Here is a 17,759-nt window from a genome sequence, read left to right as displayed (position 1 = left end):
TTATAAGCTGGCCAGTTACAATACAGCCTCTCTCTGCAGTCTGATATATTTGGATCGTGTGCATGAGAAACGCTGTAGGGCGCTGGGTGACTCAGGAACACAGGCGCGGGTGCTCGACGCTTGGGATGCTTAGGCGGTTTGGATCGCCGTCGGGAGTCTGCGGATTGGGACCGACGGTCAGTGCTGGGCGCTACCTCTGCCTGGACCTGGCTCTGGGGAGGCTGCAACGCCGCCCCTCCCTCCCTTCGCCGCCGCGCCCCACCCCCCCCAGCCAAAACACACACACACACACACACACACACACACACACACACACACACACACACACCCTTCACTTGCTCACTCAGTGAAACACCGGCTTCAGAAGGCACCGGGTCCAAACCCTCGTTTTAAAGGACTGGAAGCTAAAGAAAGCAGGTGACTTCAGTCAAGGTCACCGGCATCTGAGGGACGAGCCCCGCATGGCCTTTCGTTGCTGGGCAGCACCCGGCGCGCGCGCCCTCCGGCCGCTGGCGTCAGGGAAGGCGGCCCAGGGCACAGGTGGCGGGCGTCTGGCGCGAGGCGCGCGGTGGCGCCGCCAGGAAATCCCGAGCCCACAGGCCGCCCCCGGGAGCGCGGGCACGTGCGCAGCAGCTTACGGCGCGCCCCCGAGAGCCGGGGCTTCCCCTTCCCCGCCCCCTTGGCTTTCGCAGTCAAATCCCGCTCTCCGCACGCCGCCCGCGGAAGTCTCACCGCGCAGCCGCACCCCCAGTTCGGGCGGTTCCGGGAACAGAAGGGCGCGACGCGTAGGGGGCCCGTAGAATCTAAACTGCGGAGGAGGAGCAGGAGAAGGGAGGAGGAAGAAGAGAAAGGTGTGGTAGAGGAAGAGAGGGAGGAAGAAGGAGGAGAGGCAGAAGATTAGGAAAAAATGGGCCCCTGGGCGCGGCGGGGTAGAGAGGCGCGGACGCCGAGCGAGCCCGGTGCCTCTCGAAAGCCTCACCGGCCGCCCCGCCGGGCCGCGCAGCCTCGCCAACTCCCGGGCCGGCCCAGGCCGGAGCGTGGCGCCCGTCGGGAGGCTGCAGAGTTCCTGGAGCTCACAGCTGAGCCCGAAGGCAGTCGCCCTCGATGGGCAGGAAGCGGGACCCAGGCACGCCCGCGCGGTCGCGTCCAGATCTGCGGTCCTCCAACAGGGGCAGGCCTGCTGCGCCTTCGCCACACACCCCCACTTCTGGGCCTGAACTCCGTAGTTACGCCGGGATATCTCTGGGCATCCAACCACCTCCCCGCCCCCACAGTCTTTTCATCTCCACCCGACCCCTTGCTAGGAGCAGCTTCTAGTTGCAGCTCAAGACCCGCGAGTTCACCCTCCGCGCCAAGCACCCAACTCCCGGCTCTGCCTACAGTCACCCACAGACCTAATGATCGACTAAGCGCCGTAATGGCCCGAGATGACACCAGGAGACTCCCTTGCTGTGCGCCTCCTGAAGACGCGGAACGTAGCCCCTTTCTCACACTCCTGGGACACAAAAATACCCGACAACTCAAAATCGCCGAACCACATCTTTTCATGCTTTGAAGACTTCTGCCCAAGCCTGTGGCAGGAGCATGTCCAACTGTGATTTGGGTTTCTTTTTAAACATCGAATCAAAGGGAAGAGAGCAGGGATTCGCAACTAAATGGTAGTTGTTTTCAAGCAACTCTTTACGTAGCCCCAAACCTAGTCTAGTATTCGGTCATTCAGCCCCCAAACATCTCTGCCTGCCTTTATGTTCGGATCTCACTCCATTATTTGTCGGCATCAAGTCCTAAACCCACAAAGCGATAGTTGTGCGGGACACCAAACCCATACCTGCCCGTCCCCTACCTTCCAGGCAACCAGTGTCAATCTCCTCACTATATATAATTCCCAACATCCCTACCCGAAGTGAGGAGAACGGTAATTTAAATAATACAGCGGGGGAGGAGAGGACACACTGTTTTTGAAAGACTGTAAGCATTCTGCTCTGTTCCACTCTGCGTCCTTACACTTGCTGAGCACTGACACCAAATTTAAATGGCGTTCCTTCAAAACTGATGTAATTGTAAAGAGCTGTAAAGGGCAATGACCTCAACTGGATATTTTTTCCCAGGTACTCTACAAGGTTTGCACAAAGCAAGAAAGCATCATGTAGCCGAAATGCTGAAAAGTATAGATGCTGCAAAACCTCATTCTGAGGCTGAAAACTATGAATAGTCGGTGTATTTCCTTCTGCGGTGCAGAAAAAGAACAACCAAAAAGAAAGCAACAAGGGGAAATGTTATTTATTTTAATGACACCAAAACTACCAATCCTAGCAATTTATTAAATTAAAATCATAGTCCTTTAAAGGTATTTAATGGTTCAAGTTTGTGTATTTGGTGTTAACTCTCTGGTAAAGTTTATGGAAAACAGTGAAGTACGTTAATTGAGCAAATTTTATATTAAAAAAGGAATAACACATTTAAAAATGTTTTTATATACCCACAATATTTGTGTTTCTTAGCTTGGTTCCTACTATTACATAATACAATGCATTTCTTATTTTTTAAAGAGCAAAAAGTGTTGTCACTTCTGGATCACTTTATGGTAATTCCTAGGTATACTTTTAAGCAAACATATATATTTATAATTTTATTCAACTCACAAGTAAGAGATATTTAAAAAAAAAACAAATTGAAAGTATTTTTTTCTTCCTGATGCAAAACTTAACAAACTCCAATTAAATTCAATATTGATCTGCCAGGGAAACGACCATAAAATTTACAGAAATTCTCCCAAAGATGCCTTTCAATTCTTCTCCTGACTTTAGTTCTAACTATACCATTTTTTTCTAATTCCTCTACAAAAATCGAATCAAATCAAAGACGACGAGGAAAGAAAAATATTTCTAGAGTGATCTTAATTAACTGATCATTTCAGCAAAGAGCATTAGCAATGAAGAAGCGGCGAAACTGTCGGGAGAAAAAAAAGATGCATTTTGTTCTTCGTGTTTATAATCCTTCCTAGAGAACAGAAACTACAAGCATGATTTATGGAACTGCATTATCTTGGATTTTCTCCGCAGATTTGACTCAGCTTAGTTTCAGTGTTCTATTAAAGCGCTGGAATAGGTGGATCCATCTGCAGAGGTAAGAAACGTGGTTTGGGGTGGATGAGCCTCCTTGTTGCTGGAGGGTGCTTCGAGGACCAGGCTTAGGAGAGAAGGGGTTAAGTCAGACCCTGTCTTTAGCGGCGCAACGTGCCCAGTTTTGTCTGTTAAAGCCAACGTCGCCCAACTGGAGCCAGCCAATGGACGGCCGGGAGCGCCCGGGACAGCCCAGTGGAGGGGTGTGGCCTCAGGCTGTCACTCAGCAGTGAGGAATGACACCCGGGCGGGAGGGGGGTGGTACAGTGGAACGCAAGGGAAGGAAAGAGAAAAGAAACAGATAAAACCAGGGCAGGGGGTAAAAAGGTGCCCCGCGCCTCTCGGAATCCAGCGGCCGCGGCTGCTGCCGCCGCCGGGGGTGGGCTCCGGAAGAGCCTGCCCAGCAGGGAAGGGGAGGACTGGCCAGGAGCGAAATCCTGCAGGCGAGGAAGGGACAGACGCGCAAAGAAAAAGTGACTCGGGCCGTGCGCCCCGGCGGCGCTCGGGAGGGGACTGCTGCCACGGAGGGGCCCCCACCAATCCTCCTTCACGTCCCCCGAGGGGGCAGACCCCGGCCCGCCCCTAAGGGCGAGAAGCAATGAGATAATCCAGCTGAGCTGCGAAAGGAGAGCGTCTGGCTCTGGATTCGGGGGGAGGGGGTCTCCGGGCGGGGTGGGCCTCTAAGGTGGGGGTGAGGGTCGGCGCAGATCCTGGAACGGAGTGGGGCGGGGGCTGCTGGGCCGCGCAGCAGTGGGCGGCGGCGGCCTCGTACACCCAGCTCACTTGCGCTGCGGCCGCCGGCGCTGTCTGTCCCGCTCGGAGTTGCTCGGCGCGCCAGCTGCCCGCCCCGCCGGCCGCTCTGGCCCGCGGCGCAGATGGCCGTGCGCGGCGCCAACACCTTGACGCCCTTCTCCATCCAGGCGATCCTCAACAAGAAAGAGGAGCGCGGCGGGCTGGCCGCGCCAGAGGGGCGCCCGGCGCCCGGAGGCACAGCGCTGTCGGTGGCCGCGGCGCCCGCTGTCTGCTGTTGGCGGCTCTTTGGGGAGAGGGACGCGGGTGCGCTGGGGGGCGCCGAGGACTCTCTGCTGGCGTCTCCTGCCGGTACCAGAACAGCTGCGGGGCGGACTGCGGAGAGCCCGGAAGGCTGGGACTCGGACTCCGCGCTCAGCGAGGAGAACGAGAGCAGGCGGCGCTGCGCGGACGCGCGGGGGGCCAGCGGGGCCGGCCTCGCGGGGGGATCCTTGAGCCTCGGCCAGCCGGTCTGTGAGCTGGTCGCTTCCAAAGACCTAGAGGAGGAAGCCGCGGGCCGGAGCGACAGCGAGATGTCCGCCAGCGTCTCAGGTCTGCTGCGGCTTCGCGGGGATGGGGGCCGGGCTGAGGGGATGGACGCGGAGGGCAACCACGCCAAGTGGGGTGGTCAGCTGTGAGCCCCCTGCGCCCTGGGGCTCGGAGGCTGGCCAGATCCCGAAGTTCTGCGCTCTGGCGCGAGCTGCTCTATCACTTCGGGAACTGAGCCCACGAGAGACCGGAGTAGCTCCTCAGAGCCCTGCGTCCTGGGGAGAGGCCTGAGACGTCCTGGGCCAATATGCATGAGACTGGGTTGGGAGAACCGCTGTCCCCTGCGTTCGGGAGTCTTTCAGTTCGTCGCCAGTGCTTTCTGCCGTGTCTGTCCCCAAATCCCCAAAATCAGGGAAGCGGAAAAGTGAGGGGTTCAGAGACCTAAGGTAGCCAGTGACCTAGCTCTGGACCAGAGACCCTGCCAGTTCAAGGTCCCAGGGCCGGGCCCCGTAGTAGGTGGATAGGTGGTGAAGAACACCTCCGCGTGGGCCAGAGCTGAGAATCTGCAGAACTAGAGCTTTGGGGAAACGGCTGGTTTGGCTTTCTCAGACCCCAGGTCTGGGAGAGCAGCCGTAGGCCGAGGATCCCGGAGTGGGTCTTTAGTTCATCCTGGAGGCAGGAGAGAGGCCTCTTCAGCCGTGGCCTGTCCTGTCCTGTGGTCTGGAAGACCCGGGTGCCCGCCCTAGTTGGGTACAAGCTTCTGTAGGCCTCAAGCACCGGGGAGCGCTGGACCTTTCTGCTGGAGTTCTTCGGAAGGGCGAGTACGAGACCGAGAAACTGGTGTGGGAACAGGGTCCAAAAACTCAAGGCAGGGGCAACACTCACTCTTTACTTGCCAGTCCATCCTCTCATCTAAGGCCTTGGCTCAGCCTGTTTCCATGTCCCTCACAGCAATCCCAGGCGGCTGAGAGTGAAAGATTCTAAATACCTTTGGCCCCAAGATCCGCCTCCACCTTTCCTTACCTGCACCAGACAAGTGTGTGCTGCGAGGACGCGCGCGTGTGTGCGTGTGAACTGAGTGTGGAGAGGCGCGTGAACCCAAGCAGAGAGCCGGAAATGCAGTCTAGAATCCCAGTGCTCAGCGCTGAGAGCCGGGAGGGCTTTCGCGGATGCTCGGGTCGAGTGCCCCAAGTTACCGAGGGGAACCTGGGGCCCAGAGAGGGTGGGGAGCTGGTCTCGACAACACAGCGTTGACACAGCGGCTGAGTCTGCCGCCCTCCCCAGAAGAAGCCTAGATGGGATACCCAGTGGGGCAAGATTCTAAGACTGGTCTCCCGGGCTCAGGGCCTCCCAGACCTCTGCTCCGCTTGAGTGGGATCAAAGTGTATTTCCGCCCCACTCCCGTGACCCCTGCAGTTGAGGCCCGGCCTCACCTCGTCTGTGGCGCTGACCGTCTCTTGTTTCTGTTCCCACCGGGGTCCGCAGGCGACCGCAGCCCAAGGACCGAGGACGACGGCGTTGGCCCCAGAGGTGCACACGTGTCCGCGCTGTGCAGCGGGGCCGGCGGCGGGGGCGGCAGCGGGCCGGCAGGCGTCGCGGAGGAGGAGGAGGAGCCGGCGGCGCCCAAGCCACGCAAGAAGCGCTCGCGGGCCGCTTTCTCCCATGCTCAGGTCTTCGAGCTGGAACGCCGCTTTAACCACCAGCGCTACCTGTCCGGGCCCGAGCGCGCAGACCTGGCCGCGTCGCTGAAGCTCACTGAGACGCAGGTGAAAATCTGGTTCCAGAACCGTCGCTACAAGACCAAGCGCCGGCAGATGGCCGCCGACCTGCTGGCCTCGGCGCCCGCCGCCAAGAAGGTGGCCGTAAAGGTGCTGGTGCGCGACGACCAGAGACAATACCTGCCCGGCGAAGTGCTGCGGCCACCCTCGCTTCTGCCACTGCAGCCCTCCTACTATTACCCCTACTACTGCCTCCCAGGCTGGGCGCTCTCCACCTGCGCGGCCGCCGCAGGCACCCAGTGAACCGGCCTGGGCTGAGGCAGCGAGTGATTCCCGCGCTCCGGCTCCGGACCGCCGCTGACAGCTGTAGGCTGTAGTCTGCAAGGGGCGCCCCGCCAAGGAGGCACCTGGAGGTGAAACCCAGCTCCAGCTCCCCTTAGCCAGGACTTGTCCCCTGACAGCTGGGCTGAGTCTGCCCCGAGGGGGCGCCTTTTTCTAATTTGAACAGAGGCACCCTATGGCCTAGGGGCCCTGATCGCCCACCGGCCTGGAAGCCCCTGGGCTCTATTTATTATCACAACAATGTTGGAATTAAATTTGGATTCGAATATGTCTGCCTGGGGGTGGGGTTTTCCCTGAGCGGGAACTCCTGGAGACCACATAGCCTGAATCCTCAGAATTTCAGGCCTGCTGGGAGCTTTCTGCACTAGGCCACACTAGTTCATGGTATCCATGCTACCAATCTATGTGTATCTACATACCTTTTATTTTTGGAAATTGCATTTGTAACCAAGGAGTGCGAAACCCTGGCAGTCCCAGGCAGCACCAGGCCAGGGGTTGATTTGAAACCCGAAGGATTGGGTTTTCAGGCCCTCTGATCCACCCCTCCTGTGTATCAGAGCTAGGGTGGGGGCGCCCGATTCGGGTGCTGAATGTAAGGAGGGGAGCCTGCGAGTGTGGTGCAAGCCGGGGGGTCTCCACATCTTCCCTCTCTGAAGTCCAGGTACCTGCACAAGCAGGAAGCGCCTGGGAGCCCCGGAAGGAGGAGAGCGCACACCCGGGCAACCCTCTGCGGAAACTTTCCTTCGTTTCTTTTTATTTGTTTAAAGGAGGTTAAGACGTATAGCACTTTTCAGTTGTTTGTATTCAAATGACGATTATTTTTATACTCAATGTGAATATCCCTGGCCAGCCTTTCCACGGCGCCCACCGCAGTGCAGCTGCCTGGCCCTCAGTCTGTACCTTCCGCCCTCTGCGACCCCTGTGCTCTCTGGCCCGGGACTCCCCTATCCGCCCCTCACTTACCCTTAAACAGGTGATCCCACCTGTCTTGCCAACCTCGCCGCTTTTCGCCTCCTTAATGGCACTGTGCACTCAACTAGAGTATTAACTGTAAAAAGATTTGTGAAGTTTAGAAGCTCTATTCGCTGTATTTTTTCTTTAATTTATAAACTTTTAGTTTAACATGCCCTCCTGGACGCCGCGTTTTCTCTGAAACTGTCTCTTTCTGACTTTGGGGGAACCAGTAAGGCAGGCTGGAAATAGCTGGGGCTTTTTCCAACCTCTTTTCAGTCTTGGACCAAGGATGCTTAGTCTGTCCTGGGAGCAGCCCTGCTGCCCGCCCACTCCTCAGGCAGGGTATAAACCTGGGCAGCTCAGAAAAATCATGACTTCGGGGGCTTTGCAGGAGCCATGGACGAATCCCACTGAAACTGGGAACAAATTCCTAGGATTTCTCCCCATCCTCCCCGTGAGCATTGGTTTCAGAGCCTAGTAAGGGTCCATGGTTGAACCCCCAGCCAATGTCCATCCCCCATCCCAATGTACCGACCCTTTCATCTCCCCTCACCCCACCCCACCCTGTTGTTCTCTGCTTTCGATTTTAGGAGCCTTTCTCTACGTTATCTAGTCTTTAGTTTCGAGAGTGGGTTAGTGAAAACTCCTGCTAAAATTCTGAAGCGATTAGTTGCAAACCAGGCGTGAATAACCTGTCTCTCGGAGAAGGGTCACCTGAGCGTTTTCCTCGGACGGGTGCAATTGGGGCTCTACAAGGTTTCAAAGCGCTTCCTCGCATTCAATAAAAGGGCGTCATTTGATCCGCACCGAAGCCCACCCGGGGAGCAGAGAATGGGCAGGGCACCATTATTTATTACCCCATTTTACAGATGATCATACGCAGCTGGCGCTCCCAGACTCCCCAGAATGCTACAGATTCACTGGAGCTAAATGCTCACCTTCACTGGCCGCTCAAGCCGAGTTCCCGGCGAGCAAGGAAGAGTTAATGCCACACTGCGGGCGTTGAGGCTTCCAGTCCGCGGGTGTTTCCCGAGTCGGGAAACACCAAAACCCAGGCCGAGGCTTCTTTCAATTTCACCTGGGGCCGAAAGGTCGATTAGCTCTCCAAGGCAGCCGCGACTTTTCCCAGCCCCTGGGCCTCCAAGCTTTGGTACCCTAAAGGCCTTGGCCTGGGGTCCCGCAAGCCCTCGGATGCGACCCAGGCGGAGCGTGGTGACAAGCGTTTTACAAAATTATCCCCGCTTCCGGAAACAGCAAAATGTAAAGGGAGAGGCAAAGGCCCTCGGGATATGTACACTCCCACCCGGTCCCCCACTGGAGTCCAACTACCTTCCATATGGTTCTTGCAATCATCTCGTTTCTTTATAAAATGCTTTACAGTTCTATTTAATTATACAATTAATCATGACTGTGTTTTTCTTGTAGAGAGTTGGAACATTTCCGATAATGCTAGAATCTCCTCCCTTCTTCTCCCCAGGGATCACTACTTACTGAGGGGTTTTTTAGGAGGAGGGATTTTCTCCCTTTCTGAAAATGCAGTTGCTTGTTGCTGCGTCTTAACAGGGTAGTTTGTTCTCCATCTTTGCCGATTGGGCAGTGAAAGAATCAGGGAGTTTCTTTCGAGTAGGGAAAGGCACGGAGGTCCCGGTCGCACCCCTGGCGGCTCCATCTTCCACCGCAGACTCCACCTACCCTGCGGACCCGGGCGCCCCTTCCCTTTCTCTCCCACTCTCGGGCCCCCTGCCTGGGCCAGCTCCGCGGGCTGGCTCCGGCTGCCCGGGGAAAATGACTCAAATGAATTCAGTTTGATCCGGATTATGGCAGTTTCCCTCCAAGCTGTCCCGCGGTTTGCCTTGGCGAGAATGCCCTGAGGTCTGATTCTGGGAGCTGGAGGCGGCCTCTGGGTCCAGCCTGTCCTCCAAGGAGTTCTCGCGGCATTTTGCGACCCAGACCAATGTCTTTACCTGGGTCTTCGGCCGCAGACGCGGCTCCCGTTGAGAATTTGCAGTATTACTTTCTTCCTTTTCTTTTCTTTCTCCTCTATCCTCTCTCTGCCTTTCTCTCTTTTTTCTTTCTCTTTCTTTTTTTTTTTTTGGAAAGATGAAGAACAGTCCTGCTCCCTACTCGAGGGTATCTCTGTTCACCCACTGCCTGCATCCCTGTGCTGCGCTGAGCCCTCTCGGCCTTCTCTGGCCAGGTCCCCGGAGCAGTAGCAACTGCCGCCTGGGCCCAATGAACCTTCGGCCTCTTCATCGTTCTCAGTCCCTTTGGCGTTTAGCGAATCTTAGAACTTGGCCTTGGGGATTTTCGAATTAGATGCACCCACTCTACAGATGGGTAAACCAAGGCGAAGGGAATGGCTGATAAAGGGGACGGAACACCATGTCACTTGCACTGAAATTGGTCCCAAGGATTCAGGCCGAGCCCACAAATCTTACTCCCAGCAGCAAATTTGGGATCAACCAGCTGCCAAATGTGGCTGGTGGGTCTGCGTGTGTCTATGTGAGTGCGCGTGCATGTGTGAGAGAGGAAGAAAGAAAGAAGGCAAGAAAGAAAGAAAGAAAGAAAGAAAGAAAGAAAGAAAGAAAGAAAGAAAGAGAAAGCAAGCAAGCGAGAGACCTGGCTAGTCCCAAACCGCATCTCATTTCAAGAGATTAGGTGTGAGGGGCTCTTGGATCCCCAGAGAGTATCTTAGATGGGCAGGGTGAGTTCAGAATGGGTTCCGGTTTAGAAAATAAATGGCTTCCAGGCTGCACCGAATCCCAGCACCCTCGCTGCTCCCCCACGCTGGGGAAGGGGACAGGGTGACAGTGAAACATCTTTAGAGAAGGTTGTAATCGGGCTCAAACACGAGCGCCTGCCCTCTGAGTTGGGGCTTAGCCATGTCAGTGCCCAGAACCCTGAGAAACTGGGCCCTTGGAAGGGTGACATCTGGGGCTTTTGAGGAGTGGCGAGTGTGCTGAATGCGGGCTCCTGGTTTCCTCTTAGGGAAGCGCGCTGGAGCAGACCCCGGCAGTGGCACGCTGAGCATCCTACAGAGGCAGAACCTCATCCTGGGTCTTCAGAAGTCCTGCCAAGCGGGGATTCTGGGGCTCTAACTCCCTAACCGGCCGCTGGAGCTCAGTACCAGCCAGGCCAACAATCCACTCTTCTCTACCCACATTTCAGTCCGTGTTTGGGAAGAAAATGTGGAATGTGGCTTTCTCAACGCAAAGTTCACGAAGTTTAACTCGCTTTACAGAAAGGCTCCTGCGTTGCAGAGGGAACATGAAACAACAGAGAGAATCAGACAGTTCTCCTAAAAGGAGCTCCTGGACCCCAACGGAGGAACAAGGGGCGTTTGGGCAGCACTCTTTCCCAGAAGCGACGCAGATCCACGCAAGGGCCCAGACAGCTGCCCAGGTACTACAGGGCTTCAACCTTGCAGGCCACCCACTTCAGCCTGCCAGCCACCTTACTTGGCAACCGCACAGACCTGCTTGGGGACTCCAAGAGACGCCAAATGCTTGATGGCGCTTTGTAAGTCGGAAAACGCTGAAGGCGGGTAGCTGCGCCCCTGGTTGTACCCGCTCTGGGCCCACAGCTGCTGCAGAAGGCACCGCGATGGGTGAAGGCCCGACCACAGCCTCGAAGGAAGCAGCAGCAGAGGCTTCTAATCCGAGGGAGGGCCGGAGGAGCAACCAAACAATATTTAACAATAAGAAGAACAACAAAAACCACTATATTCGTTTGTCTGGAACGTTACAGGTGATGCGTTTCCGAATCCTGTTCGGATCCGGTTCTCAGAGGCTCCCTGTAGCCTGGTGCACATGACATCCATTTTACAAATGGGGAAACGGAGGCTTAACGAGGTGATGTAACTTATCCATTGCCGCAGGTCATTTAGAAGCCAAGTCAGGGTCGTCCAAAGCCCATGGCAGCGTAGATTGTCCTTTCGTGCTGGCATCTGCCAGCTTTGTTTCTGGAGTGGCCAGATCACAAAAGTGTGCAAACATTTTGAAAACCATCCAACACTGTACAACTGGTATGAGCTCATTGTTATTTTTACCATTATTATTATGATGAACTTCTGGGCAATGCTGGATTGGCTGGCCTGAAGCAATCTGCCTCGAACTCCTGCGTCCTTCGGGGGATTGCAAGGGTCCTGTAGGTTGCTGAGCTTAGGGTCTCTCAAAGGTCTAGAGGCCCTGGCCTCTGCCAGTTTTTGCTCTCCCAATACGTTTTAGAAATGAAGAATTGCCAAAGTAGGGTTGCAAAAAAATTGTGTTGTGTTATACATGCTTACATCACCTAATAAACTGGGGGCTTTGTAGTCACATACAGGAGTTATTCAACATAAATTGGGTCGTTCAAATTATTAAAGCATTTATAAAAGATTGATTCTCAGGCCCCTGCAGGCAGGGGTGGTCTAGTGTGGGGTATATAGGTTTAAGTTGAACCATGAATTTCTTTTAAACATGTTGGGTGTATATCTGAGGTTGTGCCTTCTATGAAGAAAACGTCAAAAGTCTAAATGTGGGGCAATTCGGGAATGTGAGAACTGGGCAAACGCTCCTGCAGCCCCGCATTCCACCTTGAGTCCTGCCGTTTTGGCTTTTTGCTTGGAAGCGGGCGGGGAAAGGTAGGAGAGTGGCCTCTAGCCACCCAGAGCCGACCCGGAATCCGCGGCCACTGAGAAAGGCACCACTCTGTTCCTGTTGGAATTTAACGGTTTAAAGGGAACACACGGTAGCTGCGGGGGTGAGGGTGTCACCTTCCCTTGAGCCTCCCGCGAGGTAAGCTCGCTCCTGAGCTCAAATGTTCCCTCCAAGCTTGCGTGAACGTGCGTGACGAGTTCTCCAGGATCAAAGCCCGCTCTCATCAGCTTTCCCTCCCACTCCATGACCCTGCTCGCAGTCCCTGGTGCCGCCAGCCGTTGCGGTTTGTGCGCCCGCGGAGCCAAGAGCACCTAGTCTCTGCAGCCCTCCTGGTCCCCTGTGAGCGCCTGCATTAATCCGCACTGCTTCTGCAATCTCAACTTTAAACTCTCGGCGTGAGGATCCGGCGCTGGGCTCTGTGCTGCGGACCTGGGGGGCTTTTTGGTGAGTTCTTTCCGTCTCTGTCCCGGCCCCCTTCTGTGGCTACACTCAGCCTCTCTCCTTAGGACCTTGGTGTGTGCCCTTGCGCCTAGGGGGAGGATGCACGATGTGGAAGCTTCTCTGCTGCCTGCACACTTGAGGGTGGGAGGTGGTCGAATGGGGCTCAAAGACCCCATAGGTACATAGAGTAAGGCCGCCTGAGGACCTGAGCGGGCTCCTCAGGCCCGAGGCAGCTCTACCACTGACTGGGTGAATTTTAGGCAATTAACTTCTCTTCTCTGGGCCCCCATTGAAAAAAAAAGTTGTAAGACTCCTGAGCAACGCTTGGAGTTCACACTCACCTCTGGCTTGTAGTGGAGTAAAGGACAAAGGCTTTTCACTTTAAATATTGAGTCGTGCCTTTCCTGAGCACAATTTTTATTTGCGCGCGGGGGTCGGGGTGTTATTTTAAAGATTTCGGTCGCCCCAAGTTGCTGCCCTGAGGATCTCCCCAGGAAGGTCACTGTATCTTTGGGCCTCCGCCATCAGCCTTCCTGGGCCTGAGCAGTCAGCTGTTTCGGAAAGTCCAGGTTGTCCTCGGGGAGGACTTCTTCAAACTCACTGCGCTCGGTAGGGAGAAGGCCTGAGGCTAATCCTCCTCTGTGGCCGCACCCAGTCTCTGGAGAACCGGAGAGTCCCCTGTCCTTAGATGAAAAACGCGCTAAGACAAAAAAAAAAAAAAAAAAAAAAAAAAAAAAAAAAAAAAAAAAAAAAAAAAAAAAAAATCCCAAGTGCTTTCTGGCCAGTGGTCCACCAGAAACAGAGGGTGGGCAGCTCGCTGTAAAACGAGAGCCAGTAAAGCCGCTCATTTTAATAAGCTCATTAACATTTTTGAATGGCTTTCCTTGTGCGTACCAAGGCCTCCCAGGGAGGCGCGGGAGATCTGGGCAGCCGGCTTATTGCGCACCAACACCCACAAGCACAAGCGCGCTAGGGTGCCACCGCTTTCCTCACAGGGGACCTGGCCGGGCAGGAGTGGCTGGGCAATGCCCACAATGCCAGCTCGGAACCTCGGCGTCCCCCAGCGGTCCAGCCTCATTGTGCGCCGCACGCTGGACTGTGGCCATCGGAGATTACCAGGCTGCGTGGGTTCAGAGGTCGCTAAGGAGCTTGGGTGACCATATAAATGGCCCTGAATTGTCCCCGAAGCTTCGAGGGATCGGCAGGCCTGGGGTTTGTCCCAGTCTACTTCTTTTTGGCTTGTGTTTTTGGGAAGGGCGTCAATGGATTTGATGCTCTTGAGAATTCAAAAACTAAGTAGTAAACCTGTTCACACCCACGGGTCGAGAGTATTCCTGCCAAAGTCAGGCTGCAGCAGGACGTCCTCCGTGCGCATCCTGGACGGGGTGCAGAGCTGTCACCAAGGTGACTGGCTTCCAGGAATCCCTCTTTGCGGAGGAGGCCGGCGGCACTGCCCCTCCTCTTTTCCGGAGAAGTTGAGCAATGCATTCTTGGACCCTCGGACTGCTAGAAAGGAAGCTAGAGACACACCCACACAGAGGTGGTGAGAAAGAAAAAGACGTCCCGGGGCAGAGCAGATAAGAGAGAGAGAGCGGGCTGCAGGGAGGGCCTCACTTTGCCAAGTTCTCCACATGCCTTCAGGTCCTGATTTGCAGGTCTTAGGTCTTCACTGAGTCACCCACTCCCCTAGTTTGAACTAACAGTCCCTCCTGAGCAGGTCCCAGGGTCCTGACCCTTATTCACCTGGGCTCAGTGTCGGGCTCTGGTGCTGTCTGGCCTAGGGACCTCTGGGAATACAGGGATGGGACCTCATGCACTTACTACCGCCACAGCGCGCCTAGCACGGGGTTTGTTGCTTTTTGGCGTCCAAACCATACTGTAAGAACTGTAAGATGAATAAGGCTAGGATCCTTCGGCTTCATCTATGTCTGTTGTCATCACACCTTTTCTTACCTACCCCTCTGAGGGCCTGGAGACCCTTGCGAAGCTGGTGTGGGTGCGGCAGGACCAGCTGGCAGTCTCCAAGCCTGGCCAAGTTCTCATTCTTGTTCTTCTGGACTGCTGGGTGCGGGTCCTGGGGGGCAAAGGCCCAACGCAAGAGCCAGGCTTGTTTCTGGGTCAAGTTCTCCGGCCTCAGCCCTCAGAATTTTTCCTGGCGCCTAGGCAGGGAGCAAACCTCATATGCCATCATTTCATACTTGACCGCATTAAAATGCACATTAACTTCCCCTGACCAGCTAAGGGCTGAAAAACAAGGTCCGTGAAAACACACTCCCCGTTTCAGGTTCATATTGGAAAATGGTTTTAAAATTGGAAAGACATTGTGGGGCAGTGTCGCAGCTGGGGTGTGTGAAGACACCCTGGGAGAGGTTGTGGCTGGCAGTGGAGTGTGGGGACTGTGCCGGGGTGGCCGGGGCGGGGCGGGGCGGGTGCGGGGAGGGGGAGGAAAGGAGGTGCGGGAGGGGATTAGATCTCTTGGGGTCCTGGCAGAGCAGCTTCTCCCAGATGCCTTGTTGAGGTTAGCGGGACTTAGACCCCCGTACCCATTGGGATCATGAGCTTAAGCCAGTGCTGCATGTTGGGATAGTTGTTTTCCAGCAATTGCCCTTGCTCTCTGGATTTCCAGCGCAGGGTTTGACACATAGTAAGCCCTGAAATGTTTTCAGGGAAATATTCCTACCTGAAGCATTTTATGTTTCAAGAATGGATTCTCCAGGCGGGCGCGGTGGTTCACGCCTGTAATCCCAGCACTTCGGGAAGCCTAGGCCGGTGGATCACGAAGTCAAGAGATCAAGACCACTCTGGCCAACATGGTGAAACCTTGTCTCTACTAAAAATACAAAAATTAGCTGGGTGTGGAGGTGTGGGCCTATAGTCCCAGCTACTCGAGAGGCTGAGGCAGGACAATCGCTTGAACCCGAGAGGCAGTGAGGTTGCAGTGAGCCGAGATCGTGCCACTGTACTCTAGCCTGGCAACAGAGCGAGACTCCGGACGGACTCCGCCTCAAAAACAAAAACAAAAAACAAAACAAAACAACAACAACAAAAAAACAAACAAACACAAAAAGGATTCTCCACAGCCACTTCTTTTGAATCTGAAGGTGGGGAAGTATTGATTCCCTGAGAGTCAGAGAAGCAAAAGAAGCTGAGGACTCGTCCAGGGGCAATCATCTGGAAAAGCTGAACCCAGTGACTCGGGCCTGACATCTTTGTGATACTCAAAGAGGGAAGGCAATGAAAACTTCCTCCTGAAAAATCCCCATTGGAACAGGTGGATTTGGAGCCAGGCTTTCCTGAAGACCCAGTTCACAGTACTTTGCTGAAAAAATGAATACCTCCATTTACAAATACAAAGATGGGCTAGTGAAAGAATTACATGCTTCTGGAGTACGTGGCACCACTAAATACTTGTAGCTGATAATAAGTTTTGCAAAGTTAAACAAGGACATGTACCATTTAAGAAATGTATTTACGAAGATGGTAAGAGGTGGACAGAAAGTGTGGAGAGACTGTAACAACAACCCAAACAGTGAGAAGTCAGCCCCCACTGGAAACCTTCTTTGAAGTAATAGGTTATGTGTATCCCATCTGCAACTGCAATTGTGGTTTAAAAATAAATTCAATATATAGGCTTTTAAGGTTTAGAAAAGAAATACATTGAGGGGGAGCTTCATTTTCCAGGGCATTCCCTCTGTCCAAAAGAAGCTGCAGAAGTATTTTTAAAAACAATTCTTTCCTAAGATGTCTAATATTTGATTTATATTACTAATTGTTTTCCATGAAATACTGCCTGCAGTGAGGCACTTCCTAAATGCACTTGTCTCATTTATAAGAGGCTTGAGCCCTGCTGTCAGGGCTCAGGCCTGAGGAGAATTCAAGCCAAGCATACATTGGGAAGGTGGCCACAGGATGCAGGAAGGAGAAATGGAGTCCTGTCCTTTCAAAGGTGGCCAGCCAGGGGAAAATCTCAACAATGAGCTCCGAGGAAATGCGTCAACAGAGATTTCTTTAAAGAGAAAAATCTTTGTTTTGAAACCCTTGTCTGTTCTCTCTTTCCTTCTTTCTTTGCTCGTTCATTTATTTAGTTGCTCAGATATTCAGCAAAAGTAGCTGAAAGCCTACTCTGTGCCAGGGATGCAGAGAAGAAAGATCGCTCGCTTGGTGGAGTTTACAGTCTAGTGGGAGACAAGAAATGGCAGTGCCAAAAGAAAAACAAAATATGCTGCGGATTAGCGCCTATGAGGCACAGTATTATTCTGGGAGTTAGTGAAGGAAGGTCACTGGAATATCGAATGTTTGTAAGAGCGCTTTTAGTGGGTGCGGATCCTAAGGCCATGTCACTATCTCTCTGTTTCCATGTCTGCCTGACTGATCGTCGCTATTCTGGACTTAGTCTCTGTCCCTCTGTGTCCCTACGTTTCAGTCCTGATTCGCTGGTTGCCAAAGACAGGGCGGTGGGGGCCGAGGCCAGGCCCCAGCTCTGGCTGATAGCCGTTCCTCCTTACCCCGCCCCCTTTCTTAAAGACCCGGCCTCTTCCGGAGGCCTGCGGCAGGGTCGCCTAAGCATTGAATGGACCTCAGCCCTAGGACCCCGGCGTCCTCGGAAACTGGATCTGAAGTCCGGATCATTAACGTTCAGAGCTGCGAGAGAAGCCGAGAAGTTGCCGAAAGGGGCTGAGAGCTGCTTCTCCTTCTCCCTGGGCAGCAAACCTCCAAGCCTGTGCGGGCCAATCTTTGCATCCTGGTATCCTGCGCTTTATTTAGTGCCTAATCGCATTCCTGTCCTGCAGTAAGTGCTTTCCATGAATTATTTCATTCATTCCTTCCAGCAGCTCAACTTCCATTACCCCACTTTGGGTATCAACACTACCCTGGCCGCGGCTATTTCCGGTGGAGTTAGGGTTCGAACCTAGTCTGTCTGGCTCCAAACTACTCAGCGCGGGCCACACGTGCGTTGGTTTCCCCAGGCAGCGTTAAGGGTACCATTTACATAGGAGAAAAATGAGGCCCGGAGAGAGTAAGTGACTAAATGGGCATCAATGTTATGTCAGGCACAGAGCTAAATGTTTTACGTTTGGCGCATTTCATTTTCCCGAGTCCTTTGAGAGGTGGAATTTGAAGGCCCATAGGAACCACGAAAAAGCCAGATAGACGACTTGGTGGGTTGAAGACTTGCAGCTCCAAATGGCAGAGTAGTGAACAGGCTTTGGTGGCAGGGCCAGGCTTATCTTCCACTTCTGCTTCTTCTCAGCTTCCAGGCCCTTGGT

The 17,759-nt window shown here is 54.2% G+C and overlaps 2 protein-coding genes across 2 annotated transcripts; both read left to right on the top strand.

The window, feature by feature from the left end:
- The first annotated feature begins 608 nt into the window (after positions 1 to 608).
- Positions 609 to 2,439, top strand: LOC129465028 (uncharacterized). Its single transcript, XM_055246680.2, has one exon. It carries the CDS (start codon positions 908 to 910, stop codon positions 1,553 to 1,555), a length of 648 nt encoding a protein of 215 aa, XP_055102655.1. The 5' UTR covers positions 609 to 907; the 3' UTR covers positions 1,556 to 2,439.
- Positions 2,440 to 3,873: 1,434 nt separating this feature from the next.
- On the top strand, positions 3,874 to 7,909 carry NKX3-2 (NK3 homeobox 2). The gene is made up of 2 exons (XM_055246679.2): positions 3,874 to 4,463; positions 5,886 to 7,909. Exons 1-2 carry the CDS (start codon positions 3,998 to 4,000, stop codon positions 6,419 to 6,421), a joined length of 1,002 nt encoding a protein of 333 aa, XP_055102654.1. The 5' UTR covers positions 3,874 to 3,997; the 3' UTR covers positions 6,422 to 7,909.
- The last annotated feature ends 9,850 nt before the right edge of the window (positions 7,910 to 17,759 follow it).

The sequence above is a fragment of the Symphalangus syndactylus genome, chromosome 16 (assembly GCF_028878055.3).
Source record: "Symphalangus syndactylus isolate Jambi chromosome 16, NHGRI_mSymSyn1-v2.1_pri, whole genome shotgun sequence".
Classification (NCBI taxonomy): domain Eukaryota; kingdom Metazoa; phylum Chordata; class Mammalia; order Primates; family Hylobatidae; genus Symphalangus; species Symphalangus syndactylus.
Note: the sequence above shows the minus strand (reverse complement) of the source record. Positions and strands in the feature narration are given on the sequence as shown.